General features: G+C 41.9%; 1 protein-coding gene across 1 annotated transcript in view; it reads right to left on the minus strand.

The window, feature by feature from the left end:
* Positions 1 to 12,969, minus strand: part of LOC126514905 (alpha-2-macroglobulin-like) — a 42,987-nt gene that overhangs the window by 13,187 nt on the left and 16,831 nt on the right. Inside the window, exons 16-22 of the mRNA XM_050164134.1 lie at positions 11,755 to 11,922; positions 11,314 to 11,392; positions 10,002 to 10,128; positions 6,585 to 6,813; positions 4,717 to 4,843; positions 4,057 to 4,178; positions 3,557 to 3,608 (exon numbers count right to left, since the gene is read on the minus strand). Coding sequence (XP_050020091.1) covers positions 3,557 to 3,608; positions 4,057 to 4,178; positions 4,717 to 4,843; positions 6,585 to 6,813; positions 10,002 to 10,128; positions 11,314 to 11,392; positions 11,755 to 11,922 — 904 coding nt within the window. The remainder of the gene's footprint in view (positions 1 to 3,556; positions 3,609 to 4,056; positions 4,179 to 4,716; positions 4,844 to 6,584; positions 6,814 to 10,001; positions 10,129 to 11,313; positions 11,393 to 11,754; positions 11,923 to 12,969) is intronic.

Raw genomic sequence — 12,969 nt, forward strand, 5'->3', positions numbered from 1 at the left:
GCAGAGGCTCCGTTACAGTCACTGCAGAGCCTACACGGTGTGCTCAGGACAACAGGACCTATTGTAGCGCACACCATCACAACTCTCTCTCAACAATCATGAGAGGGGAAAATCCGGCAAAGATGCATATGTACAAATAAACAAAGAGAAACTCCCTAAATAGTTCTAAATTCTACAAGTCATGTTCTTCCTTTTAGATATGAATATAGTATATTTTAATGGAAGACTTCTAAAATAGGAGTAAAGAAATGAATAGTACCTGACTCATTAAAAATAAAATAAAATAGAAAAATATAATAGTTATTTCCTATGTATCCTTTTCATAAAGCTATTATCAAAATTTTTGCAAAAAAAAAGACAAATAAGCAAACATAAAAGTAACCAAGTGGAAGAAAATACTTTGACTTGCTTTCAATAAAGTAATAACAATTAAAAGATTTTGATTTGCTTGAAATAGAGTAATAATAATTGATGGTTAAATATATGCTGTCACTTTAATCTTGAGGAATATATGAAAAGGCAAATGAAAGAATTGTGGTATTTATCATCTCTTTCTCATAAAATTAATGTTGAGTTACATAAGAAGTCAGATGCCATAGGTAAGGTTGAAAGAAAACCCAGTGTGTTCCTCAAATAATTAGCGTTATCTCCACTCAGGTCAAAAAAGACAAAATACCCAAATATGTGGTCAAATGATATGACAGGATTTTATAAACAAGCCCTAAACAAACAAATGTATGTTTCATTTGGAATAACCATAGACATCAAGAAATGACCAAGGGGCCCCAAGGAGGGCTGTCCAAGGGAGGGGAGACAGGTTGCGCTGGTAAGGATAAAGGGAAATAACGGAAGAGGAAGGGTTAAACTGGGTCAGAAGTGGACGGTAGGATAGAGTGTGGAGTACAGGAGAGGTAAATAACACTAAAGACCTTTCTAAAAAGACCATTCCTGGGGCTCACATCAGGGAAGCTGCAGAAAGGGAAACCCGACCACCTGCAGGAGCCTAGGCAACTGAAGGAGGAGGATCTAGAGCTCTGTTCTGGGGAGACCTTGCTCTTCCTGACCGCCCATTCTTCAGAAGCACACGAAATGTTATTTGGGGTAGATCATACTTTAGGCCACAGGATCAAACAATATGAAATCACCTTTTTGTCAGTATATCATGAAATAACAACAGGGAGAATCTCGTAAAAAATCATGATTGTGTGGATATTATGTAGCCAGCTCCTGAAGAACTAGTGTATTGATGAAGAAATTGAGATCCAATTAAAAACATCATGGGACAAATGAAAAGGGAAACACAAAATATCCAAACCTACCACAGACAAAGCAGTTCTAAGAGGAAAATGTATTAAGTGTCCAAACCCAAAGAGCAGGAAGATCTCAAGACTAATATTCTCCATTGGCAATTAGAACTAGATAAGCTACCACGAACAGGTAGAAAAGATAGAATTATTCAGTAACAAATAGATTATTTAGAAGGAATGGGCACATTTCTGGAGATCTGCAATCAATCAATACTTCATCAAAAAGAAATAGGAAATCATAACAGACCAAAAATGAATCAGAATACTGACTTGGTATTAAAAATCTCCATTAAAGAAAAATCTAGAACCTAATGACTGTACTGTTGAATTTGATGAACTAGCTAAAGAAATAACACCAGTCTTTCTGAGTCTTCCAGAAACATTACAGAAGGAATATTTCCAATAATTTTTGTGAGATTAGCCTTGCCTAGCAAAGGCATCACAAGAAAAGAAAATTCCAGGCCAGTGTCTTTACAAACACAGATTTAACAACAACCAGCAATGTGACAACAAGCTAAATTCAATGCCACATGTAATGGATCATACACCATGATTAACTGGGATCATTCCTCTGGTTACAAGAGTGATTCACCACAGGCCAGTCACTGTCACATACCACGGTGACAAAATGAGGGATGAAAAGCATTACTGCTTCATTGCATGGAGAAAAACAATTGGACAAAATTCAAAACACTTTCCTGATAAAATCCCTCACCAAATTAGGTACAGAGGAATATATCTTAACACACCAAAGGCAACACTTACTCGACAGAGAAAACTTGAAAACCTTTTCTCTATGATCTGGAACAAGATGGGACACCCTACTTTTTCCACTTCTACTTACAGGGCTGGAATTGCCAGGAGGAGGAGGAGGAGGAGGAGGAGGAGGAGGAGGAGGGGGGGGGGGAGGAAGTGGGGACGGATTCCAGCACAGAATTTCCTGAAGNAAGAAGAAGAAGAAGAAGAAGAAGAAGAAGAAGAAGAAGAAGAAGAAGAAGAAGAAGAAGAAGAAGAAGAAGAAGAAGAAGAAGAAGAAGAAGAAAATCAAAGCATAAAGAAAGATGGCAGTCACTCTGGTGTGATGATTGCAGGAAACCTCCACTCTAAAGTCATTGCAAGCAGTAAATAAACAGGGCACAAAATCAACACACAAAAATCTGTAAAAGAAGTACTTTTACTTTTGCAGATTACTGTTACTGTAAGAGAAATTGAATCAGGGACTGGGGAGATGATTCACTGGTAGCTGCTCTTCCAGAGGACCTGGAGTTGAGCCACAACCATCCCTAACTCCAGTCTTAGGGATCCAATGCCCTCTTATGTTCATGAATATCATGCAAACACGTGGTTCACAGACACACATGCAGGCAACACATACACACAAAATCAAAATAGGTCTCAGGATCTAAAAGAAATCTAAATAACAATCCTGGTTTTAGTTGTTTTGGGGGGAAATGTGTAGGAATAAATTTAACTAAGATAAGAGATTTTTAAAAAAGACACACTGGAAAGTATGAAACATTGAAAGAAATGAAAAATAAAACAGATTAATAGAAAGACATCCCATGTTCATTGATTAGAAAAATAGTGTGAAAATGCTTGTATGACCCAAATCAATCTATAAATTTAATACAACTCTTTCAAAATTTCATGATCATTTTTCATAGAAATTGAAAAGACAACCTTAAAATAGATGTGGGAGCAGAAAAAAATAGCAAAGGTAATCACGGGCAAAAAGAACAGAACTCAAGGCATTACTCTGTATGTAAGTACATTACAAAACTGACATTATTAAAATCACATGACATTTGCATTAAAATATACATAGAGAGACCGCTGTAAAAGTATAGAGACATGAGAAGTGAATCCACATGTGTGTAGACAACTTTCAATGAAGAGCAAAGAATAGAATGAGAAAAGAGAGTCTTCAAAAATGAGTGTCAAAAGAACCAGATGGTAATCTGAACACAAGAAGAACTGCCTCCTTGCCTTTCAGGAAGCATTCTTTGGTTAGGATGGGTGTTTTTGTTTGTTTGTTTTGGATTCCCTGCCTTGGCATCCCAAGTGCTGGGATTACAGGCATGCACCAACGCACCCTGACCTCTTTAGGAACTACTTTCTAGCTCATCTGTCACAGTACTGATGGCACTTTTTGTTTTATCCCACGGGAAATGTGAAAAAAAATCTTTGAATTTCCAATGTTATACAAGTCTTAGTCAAAGTGAGCTTAGCTATAGTGGTTGAGACTTTACCGGTTGGACAATGGAAACTGTTGAATGCCACTTCATTCTCTAGACCTTCAGGCTGTAGATAAAAAAAAAAAAAGAAAAGTTAAGATAAAATGCATTGACCTTAGGGGTCCGTGTGTTGTTTCAGGACAGAGATCCTTATAGTTAAGGGAAGGATTTATGCATTATATACATATATAAATGAATAAATACAAATGAGTGAAGATTAATGCAATTAATTAAAGAGAGAAAATTATGATAGATGATAAGTAGACAGACAGATAGATGGATGAATGGGTGATGAATAGAGAGATGAAAATATTGTGAAACATACATATATTAATGTTATTGTAGTAGCTACATATTTATGCTATTATGAACCTTATTATACACTGTGCATTATTTAACATTAGAAGAAGAAATTGAAGAGTTGAAGAGTTGAAACCCTAAAAATAGTCAGACCCTTAACTGATTCCACTCTCCTGTGACTCAGTGTGTTCTCTCAGGGAGGCAGGTTTGCTTACTTCAACCAACAGGGACTTGATGATGGTGTCTTTCTTTCCACGTTCAGGGACCACTGGCACCTCATTCCCACAATGCATCTGAGAGTTGAGAGCCTCTGCACTCACAGTGAAATTCACATTTCCTTGCAGGAAAAGAAAAAAAAGCCAAGTAGAGATGAGTACATTTCCCCTTCCTCCATGCTCTCAAGCTCAGAATTTGCAAGGGTTTGCTTCAGATTAGGAAAAACACGGGACCTGAAATGGAAGCAACATTTACTAGAGGCCAGCGACACTAGAGGTAGAGGTGAGGAACTGAGGGTCCCTTGCACCCTTATCTTACAAGAAAAGACTTCTTTTTGCTGTGGTTGGTATTTTATTTTATTTGTGGTATGGGCAAGACTGGCCTTGAACTCATGATTGACCCTGACTGGCCTTGAAGTCATGAAGGACCCTGACTGTCTTTAAACTCCTGATTGACCCTGGTTGGCCTGAACTCATGGTTGACCCTGTCTCTGCCTTCTTAAGGGCTGGCCTGAAGGTGTGCACCAGTAAACCTGGCAGTGTTTGGCATTCTGGAATGCAAGTCAAAGAAAATCAGTCCTCCTGCCTGGGGGTCTTTGTCTGGGAAAAGGAACACGGCTTCCCCTGTGACTCCCGATCCTCTGGGACTCCTCGGCTCACCTAATGACTTTGGAGTTATTACCCAGGACACAGTGTGACGCTCGTTCAAACAGATGCAGTGAGAATTTTGCTCCTTTTCCATTGGGGCAGTTAGGAAATCAGGAGATGCCTCCAGCTGCACAGCAACCTGGAAACACACAAGAAGCAAAATTATGTACACTGTGGAGTATGGCATTGCTGTCTGGCTCTCTTGCTTTCTACGTTATTGTCTTAAGACAGAATATCTCACTAAACCTGGATCTTACTGATTTCTCTGGAATGGTTAGTCAGCCCCTTGTCTCTGCTCTTTTAGGGTTAGGATTAAAGATGTCTTCGTGTTCCCATGGCTTTTCAGCAAACACTTTACCCATCACCCACCTTCTTAGAATGGTTACAGGTTTCTAAGAACACAATTGTACTTTTCAGATATCAAGGGGAGTAAAAGCAACACTCAATGAAGAAATTCACATAGTTCATGTATCACCAATCATGAGAATTCTATATAGATTTGAATAGACATGGGTGATCAAAAGTCATTAATATTGTAGCTTTAATTATTTCTTGGTGTGGTTTAACACACATGCACACGCGTTAAGAATGTTTGCGAGTCCTAAAATTGTTTGAAATTGTGCTATTTCTTGGCCTAGAACTTACTGGAACATAGAATGTCTAGTTATCTCTTTCTGGGATATTTGGTAGAAAAAAAAATGAAAGACAAAACAATACAAAGAAAAGGGGGAAGAAAGAGCCAAAACAATAAAGTGAGGAAGAAAGAAAAAGGAGAGGATGTAAGATGGGAAGAGGGGAAGGAGCCCTGAAAGCTGGGAATTAAAGATGGTTTTTATCTAGTTACACTTTCTGTAAACTACAAAAAGAATGTAACCTAATTTTTAATTTGGTCATTGGATTGTGGAGGAGGATTTATGTGAATTTAGCTGAACAGTTTTTGTAAAGCTCACTATTTATATGTCAAAGAACAAGATGTCGCTTTTAAAATAAAAAAAAAAGAAGCAAAATTAAAGATAGGGAGACCAAGTTTAAACCGAAGCATACTTGAAGATGGTTAGACTTCATGTCGCCTGATGTCAACGGCATCAATAGACACAGGGCTGTGCTGCCTTCATTAGCACCTCACAGATGAACCTCAGCCCTTGGAGGATAGCTTGGTCTTATAAGTGGTGGAGCCAGAAGAAAGATAACGAAGGGCTATTGCCTGGGGGAGCGCTCTTTCTGGGACTCCTGCGTGACTACTTTCCAGCTCAGTCACTACATAAAAGTCTTTAAGTAGTTCTGGTTTGGGCTGAGGCAAGATGTACAAAACAGCTTTTTAAATGAAATTATGTATAATGAGCGCACTAAGAACTAACATGTAAGAAGACAGAAGCTGAGTGCACCAACTCTAAAACACGAGACGGGGTAGGGCGATGCTTGCTGGGGTCAGAAATCTTTCTATTGTACAAATGACTTGACCTTAAAGGATGGTGATCAATGTCAGAAACTTGTCTTTGTTGGTTGACTCTTAGAGATATCCATTTTCATAATCTCTGAATACGTGCATAATAGTTTTTCTCTATTGACCATATTTGTAGACAGGACATAGGTTTACTTTTTTATTTTTTTGAAATTTTTTGGTATTTCTAAGAATACAACTTTCAGCCAGGTGTCTCATGCCTTTAATCCCAGCACTTGGGAGGCAGAGGAAGGTGGATCTCTGTGAGTTCAAGGCCAACCTAGTTTACAGAGCAAGTTCCAGGACAGGCACCAAAGGGCACAGTGAAACCTTGTCTCAAAACATAAAACAAAAACAAACAAAAGCAAAGCAAAACAAAAGAAAAGAATGTAACTTTCTTTTAATCTGCCTGTGCTTGACTGAGAAAATAAATCTCTACCCGGATGCACTTTTGGAGGTAGTTCAGCACGGTGGCCTTGAGTGTGAAGGCTTCTCCACGAATCACAGAGTAGGGCATCGTGAGCTCCACGAAGAAGGGCTGGAAGGCTTGGAAAGACACCACAGGAGAGAGGGCAAGTCCAGTGTCATTGGACAGGCAGAGGGCTCCGGCCTTCCACTCAGTGATGGTGTCAGGCACCGTCAGCTCCTTTTCAGTTCTTCCTGTTGAGCTGCAGGTGGGGGGATGTGAAGGAGGTGAGCGGCTAAACAAATCCCCTTTAGAAAGAGAGCCCTGTAAACGATTCTGTGGCCATAACTTAAATGCGCTCAATAGAAATATTGGTACCTGAAGAGCAAAGTCAAGACTTCCTGTGGGGAAACAGTGAGATTGTCTTCTGTCTTCAATTAAGTTCATTTTACAATTATCTCCTGATAACTAAATCTAATCCCTTACAGAAAAACATAGTTATAAACTGTGCATGGAATCGATATTTTTCTCAATTTCTGTTATAAAACCTGATCCCACTCGGGTGGGTCTACAGATCTCACTTCGGCCACTGCAGTGTTTGTTTGGCCAGAAATATTCTAAGCTTGACTTTTCTTGCTTATCAGTAAAGGAGCAGACTGGTTTTTAATATGTTACATTTTACTTGCTTACATTTGATCTTTATGCTCATATTTTTAGAATCTTATAATTTAAATCTAGAAAGTCTTGCTTCTGACTCGAAAGATATAGGTAACACGGTAACTTCTCCCCAAAACAGGGATGGAACTTACAGGTGGGAACTGAAAGATGAGGTAAGAGTTTTTAGTTTCTCCTAGAAGAGACTCATTTAGCCCATTGCTCTCTGAGAGTTGGACTCATTAGCCCACTGTAGAGAAGGAGAGGTCTCCCAGAAGAGTGAGAAAAGCCTGGATAGAAAGGTGGGTATTTCTTACTACTCTACCCCAGGTTTTTGCTTTGGTGACAAAATTAGTTCCTGGCTTCTACTGGAAGGAATTTGTCAATGCATCAGGCATCTCAGCTTTTGTACTTCTCTCCACGGGTCTGGTCTGCTTCCTAAATCACCCATCTCAGGAAAGGGATGATGCTTGCATTCTCAAGATCTCTGACTCCATGGAGAACAAAGAGAAAAGGTGCCATGGATGTGTGCTTTTGACCAGTGCCTTTCTCCCAGGGCTCAGCACAAAGAGAGCAGGTGACAAGCATCCAGCTCCTAGTTGTGGCCTGAAATAACTTTAGCCACACTTATTGACACTGTTTTCTCCAGAGGTCAGGACTTTAATAAACTCATAGTCTTCTGGGAACCCAAACAGCTGCATGGGCCTTTTCTGCTGCTCCTTCTGCTGTTTCAGATGGCTCCAGACATAGGGCAAAGTGTCCCAACCAGCTCGCCTGTCTCTGGAAGCAAGGACAAGGTTGGCCCCTGGACATAGGGACTGAAAGGATGAACAGAAACATGTGCAATATGAACAAGAGTGGAGCCATTGTCACAGACCCTCTCCTCGGCTTTGCAAGGTGTGAACCCAGTTCCTGGGTTCTCCAAGAGGAACAAAGGATTTGGGCAAACAGTTAACATGCAAATGATTTCTAACCATGTCTCAGCGGGTCAGTTTCCATCTCATCTGTCTCGAGGAGCTGACAGATCTTGGCAACTGCTAAGTTTCTGGTGACCACAATGACAAGTAGATGGTGCGAACAAGCACAAAGATCCGAGAAGCATCTAGAATCTCTGGCTTGGCTGACTGTGAGGTGCCCCTTGAATACTGGGAGATCCCAATATCTCACATTCAGCCACAATATGCAGACAGATCCCATGAAGCAATAATAAACTTAAAAAAACAATCAACCAAACAGACCTATCTAGAACTTTCAGGGACAATAATAGGCACACAGTGGGTACTCTCCAGGGTAGATCACAGGCTAAGTCAAGAAACAAGTCTTAACAATGTTAAAAAGCACAAAACAAATTTGTGTATCTTTTCTAACAAGATTGTTTCATTCTTCAATTGCCCTAATTTAAGGAAGAATTAGTATCAGCCTTTTAAAGACATTCAAAAATGGCAATAGAGACCAACCTCAATCAGATAGCCAAGCTGGATGAGACCCCCACAAGAAAATCAGTCTGTAAGCCAATATCTTAAATAAACCAAGACACAATCTTTTATATTTATTTTTAAAATGCTTCAAGATCCCCGATGGCAGTAGGCAACAGAAATGCTGTAGGTCCCAAATGGTGGTAGCGGGCCACGTGGCAGCAGACAGTGGACCCTGCCAGCAGCCAGTCCCAGGCAGAGACGGCTGCTGGTCCCCGAGCAGTGGCTGGTCCCAGGCAGGGAGACACATGGTGGACAGGCAGGAGACAGAGACATGGATAGACACAACATGCAGGGTGAGGTTGAATATTTATTCAGGGGGTTATGAAGGGGAAAGGGAGAAGGAGGGGGAGAAAGAGACAGAGACAGAGAAGGGGGGAGCGGAGAAGTGGGGAGAGAGGCAGAAGCGAAGCTGCCTCTCCGAGAGGAAGATGGAAAAGAGAGCGAGCTCAGGCTGAAGATCAGCCTGCCTCAGCTGATGGGGGAGGGGGTGGGCGTGGCTTGTCTCTTAAAGAGACAGAAACCCATAACACAATCCCTAATAGAATAACAGCTAACTGAGCCTGATGGGACATTAAAGAGATGATGCGGTGAGCACATCTCTCACTGAATGAGAAACAGTGCCATCAATGTGGCACACCACATTAGCTGATGAGAGAGTAGAGCCCATGTGATTATCTTAACAGGTACAGAGCAAAATGCCAGCATCCCTTCCTGATGGTACAAAGGGAAATTCTCTCCAGGTTACACAGACTGCTTCTGAGAACCCCGGACACTGTACCCAGTGAAGCAAACCTGAAAGCTCCGCCTATAATACCCAGCACAAGACCAGGAGCCCATTCCCACTCTGGTTCAACCGAGCACTGTCGAGAATAATTAACTAGAGGGGGAAGAGAAGTCAAAAGTACCCAAGCTGGAGACGACGAAGATCATTCCTGTTTACAGATTAGCTCATCCCAAATGAAGAAAATCTCAAATGTTCATTAAAAAACAAAACAAAACAAAACTAATCAATAAACTCAATGATGCTGTTCGGTACAAAATCAATATATGAAAGTATGTTTGCACTTCTAGACCAGTAACAAGCTATCTGGAAAATAAATAAAGACAGTGATCCCATTTATGATAAAACAAATACTTAGAAATCAACTTAACCTAGGAGGCTTCTACATCACTCAACCGTACGGATGCTGCCACAGTGAAAGTGAGACACGCGTTACACAATCCTCAATAGATACATTAAGAAGGGAAAACCCACTACAGTTGAAAAACTGCCATGGATCTATATTTCTGCATCTTACATAAAAAATAAGTTACTTACTCCAAGACCACCAAGTCCCAGATCCATGTCTCAGGGAAGTATTTCCGTATAATCTCCTTGGGAGACTCAGGAGCCTTTAGGAAATCCTCCTTGGGGCTTTGGCTTGAGAGTTGGTACGCAACTGGTCCTGTGGTAGGAGAGGAGACAGGGGCAATAAATGCCAAGAGTGGGGTCAGGAGATGTTGTGTTACCAAGGCGCCTCCACAGAAAGATCAGGAAGGACACATGGACAATCAGGAGGGCTTCTCAGAGGAACTGGCATTTCATCTGAATTCTGAGGCATTAGAACAAACTGAACCAGGGGAAGAAAATCTCAAGCACAGAATAAAAGAAGCATGGCAGAAAGTCTTGGATTGTATACAAAAGGGAGGGAGGGGCTTGTGCAATCCCAGGAAGCTACTGCCCATTGTGCCCCATGAAGAGACCTAGGGTGCTGGGGGGGGTGAAGGGGAGGTGGGGAGCGCAGAAGCCTAGGTTGCCGTTAACATGTTTGTCTGTGGGAGCAAATTAAAAAGATATGGTAGCGGTTTTGAGAAAGAGTTTACAGCAATGGAGGAAGCAGGGCTAGAAAAGCTCTGTACGCCATAGTGAGTCCGAATGTCAGTCAGCTCTCCCATACCCTGAACATGACAGCCACTCCCTTTAGGGAAATGTACGCGGATGGACGTACTGATAGACAGTAGATACACGGGCAGATCATACACCTATATTGCCTATAAATCCTAATAATAACGGAGTCTACATTTCATAAATAAAGACATCCGATTCTCTGTAGTAAACGTCATACAGAAAAGGAATTCTCACGGAATGTTTCCCTAGACTTTTCCTTTTCTCTGTACTTAACATGGCCAGTCACTAGTTAGCAATTTAATACTAAACCCATGCTGCCCATTGTGACTCAGCAAAGACCCAGCTGGCATCCCCCAACACGGCGAAGAGTCTTCACTGATACTTTAGGGCCATTGAGCAACGTCTTTGCTTGACTGGGAGAAGGCAGCCTGCTTGTTGAGCTCCTGGGCACCATCCCTTTTCCATGCGCCCCTCATCTCTATCAGCAAAGACAGACAGATTTCCTGGCTCCTCAGAGCCCTTCCTTTCTTTACTGTGTGCCTGCGTTGGATTTGCACCTCTCTTAGGCCACTGGCGACAGTCGGCCTCTTGTGCTCTGTACTTGGCAGAGGAGTGACAGTATCAGACTTGAGCTAATATCGTCGAACATTATGCAATGGGCTTCATACATCCGAATCAAGTCTTTTGTTAATTTTGATCATGTTTTGTTTATGTCGTTTGGGTCAGTGTTTTCGGCACTAACCTCCTCTGCTGTTTCCGGACCATCCACAGACCTTGGGTTTACGGATATCTGAGTTGGTGAATACCTTCAACCCCATGTCCTACAAAGGAGATGATCAGATGATCAGTGCACAGCATGCACAAGTCCTTCCATCTGAAGTAAACTTCCTGTGTGTGTATTTAAAGCAGGAACATTAGCACGCTCATGGTGTTAATTTTGTCCCTTAAACTCCCCCGACAGTCATGATTTTATACATGATACTTAGAAATATCACAAAACAATAAATTTCAATAAAAGAAAACATTATTAGTCATTAAAATTGGTCCTGAAGTCGCTGCATTCGGCAGATCTGCTCCTGCTGGTGAGCTCGGAGATGTCACTTGGTTCCAACAGTGACAAGACACTTTTCCACACAGGATACTTTCAGAGCCTTCAGAGCTGTCTCTAAGGTAAGGAGCTTACCTTTAGGAAGCCATACATGTCCTCCTCATTAGTATTCAGCACCGGGGAATACAGGATGCCATTAATGTAGACATTGCTATGCTTGATACAGTCTTTGCTGTCTTCTTCCTCCAGATTCGCACCCTCAGGGTAGCCAGTGAGGTCTTTCACTGGGAGCAGATCATAAATCTGCAGAAACACAAGCAGGTAGGGCTAGCTTGATGTGGCTTTTTATTAAAACAAAACAAAACACAGGACCAAGAGCATCAGTACCAACTTTCCCTCTCCTCAAGCACTGAGATATGCCTTAATGATGAGAGACACAGTTGTGCTGTGGGTGGCACTATATTTTGGGAAGAAGGAATGAAGTGACATTTCTGTCGCCACCTTGCAGTTAGCAAGAAACTCTGCATAGAATGAAGGGCACCTGTCCCAGACAGAGCAAGTACTGTAGACATCCTCCGTGTGGGAGGGGACAGAGACAAAATGCTCCAGGTCATCATGCAGTCCCTACAGGCTGACCTCTGACCTTCTGGGGCTGACCTCTGACCTTCTGGACACAACGCCTTCAATCCATTCAGGGGAGAGAAGTAAAACAGACACCCAGTGCTGAGAGAGGCACGGATGTGCTTTCAAGGAGAAGAGACGGTGGCCAGGGAAGAATGGACTGGGAGTGCGTGGTCATCCTCACAAGCCCCGCCCCCAGCCCCGCCCCTGCTTTGATTTTCTCCCAAACATAGATGGTCCATTTCAGTTATGAGAATGTAAATTCTGTAGGACACAAATATCTGATTTTTCATAGCTCCCAACCAGGTCCCAGCACTTATACAGCCCGAGAACACAGCAGGTGTTGAGAGCATGCTCAGTGGATGACCACCAGGTAAAACTGTTTTATTAGTAAAATACTAACAAAGGCTTGAAAGGCGCTCATGTCCTGTTACAAAGGCCCAAACGCTCCCTCTTCATGACTACAGAAGCACTAGCTGTCTACTCTGTGTCCATCAGTGCTGCTGGCCTTTCAGAGCTATGACAAGCACAAAAATCACATCACACATACACAAACCAGGGCTATTGTTCTGCTTATTGACATGCACTTAACATGTCCTTTAAATATATTTTTAACACTTTCTATTAAAATATGACTTGAAAAGCCCAAGCAGCGTGGACTGATGAGATGGTTCAGCGGGTGTGTCTGCCACGCAAGCCCCAGGGCCCGAGTTCAGTCCCCAGAGCACA

This window comes from Alexandromys fortis, unplaced genomic scaffold (assembly GCF_014885135.2).
Source record: "Alexandromys fortis isolate MF-2015 unplaced genomic scaffold, M_Fortis_MF-2015_v1.1 scaffold_150, whole genome shotgun sequence".
Taxonomy (NCBI): Eukaryota; Metazoa; Chordata; class Mammalia; order Rodentia; family Cricetidae; genus Alexandromys; species Alexandromys fortis.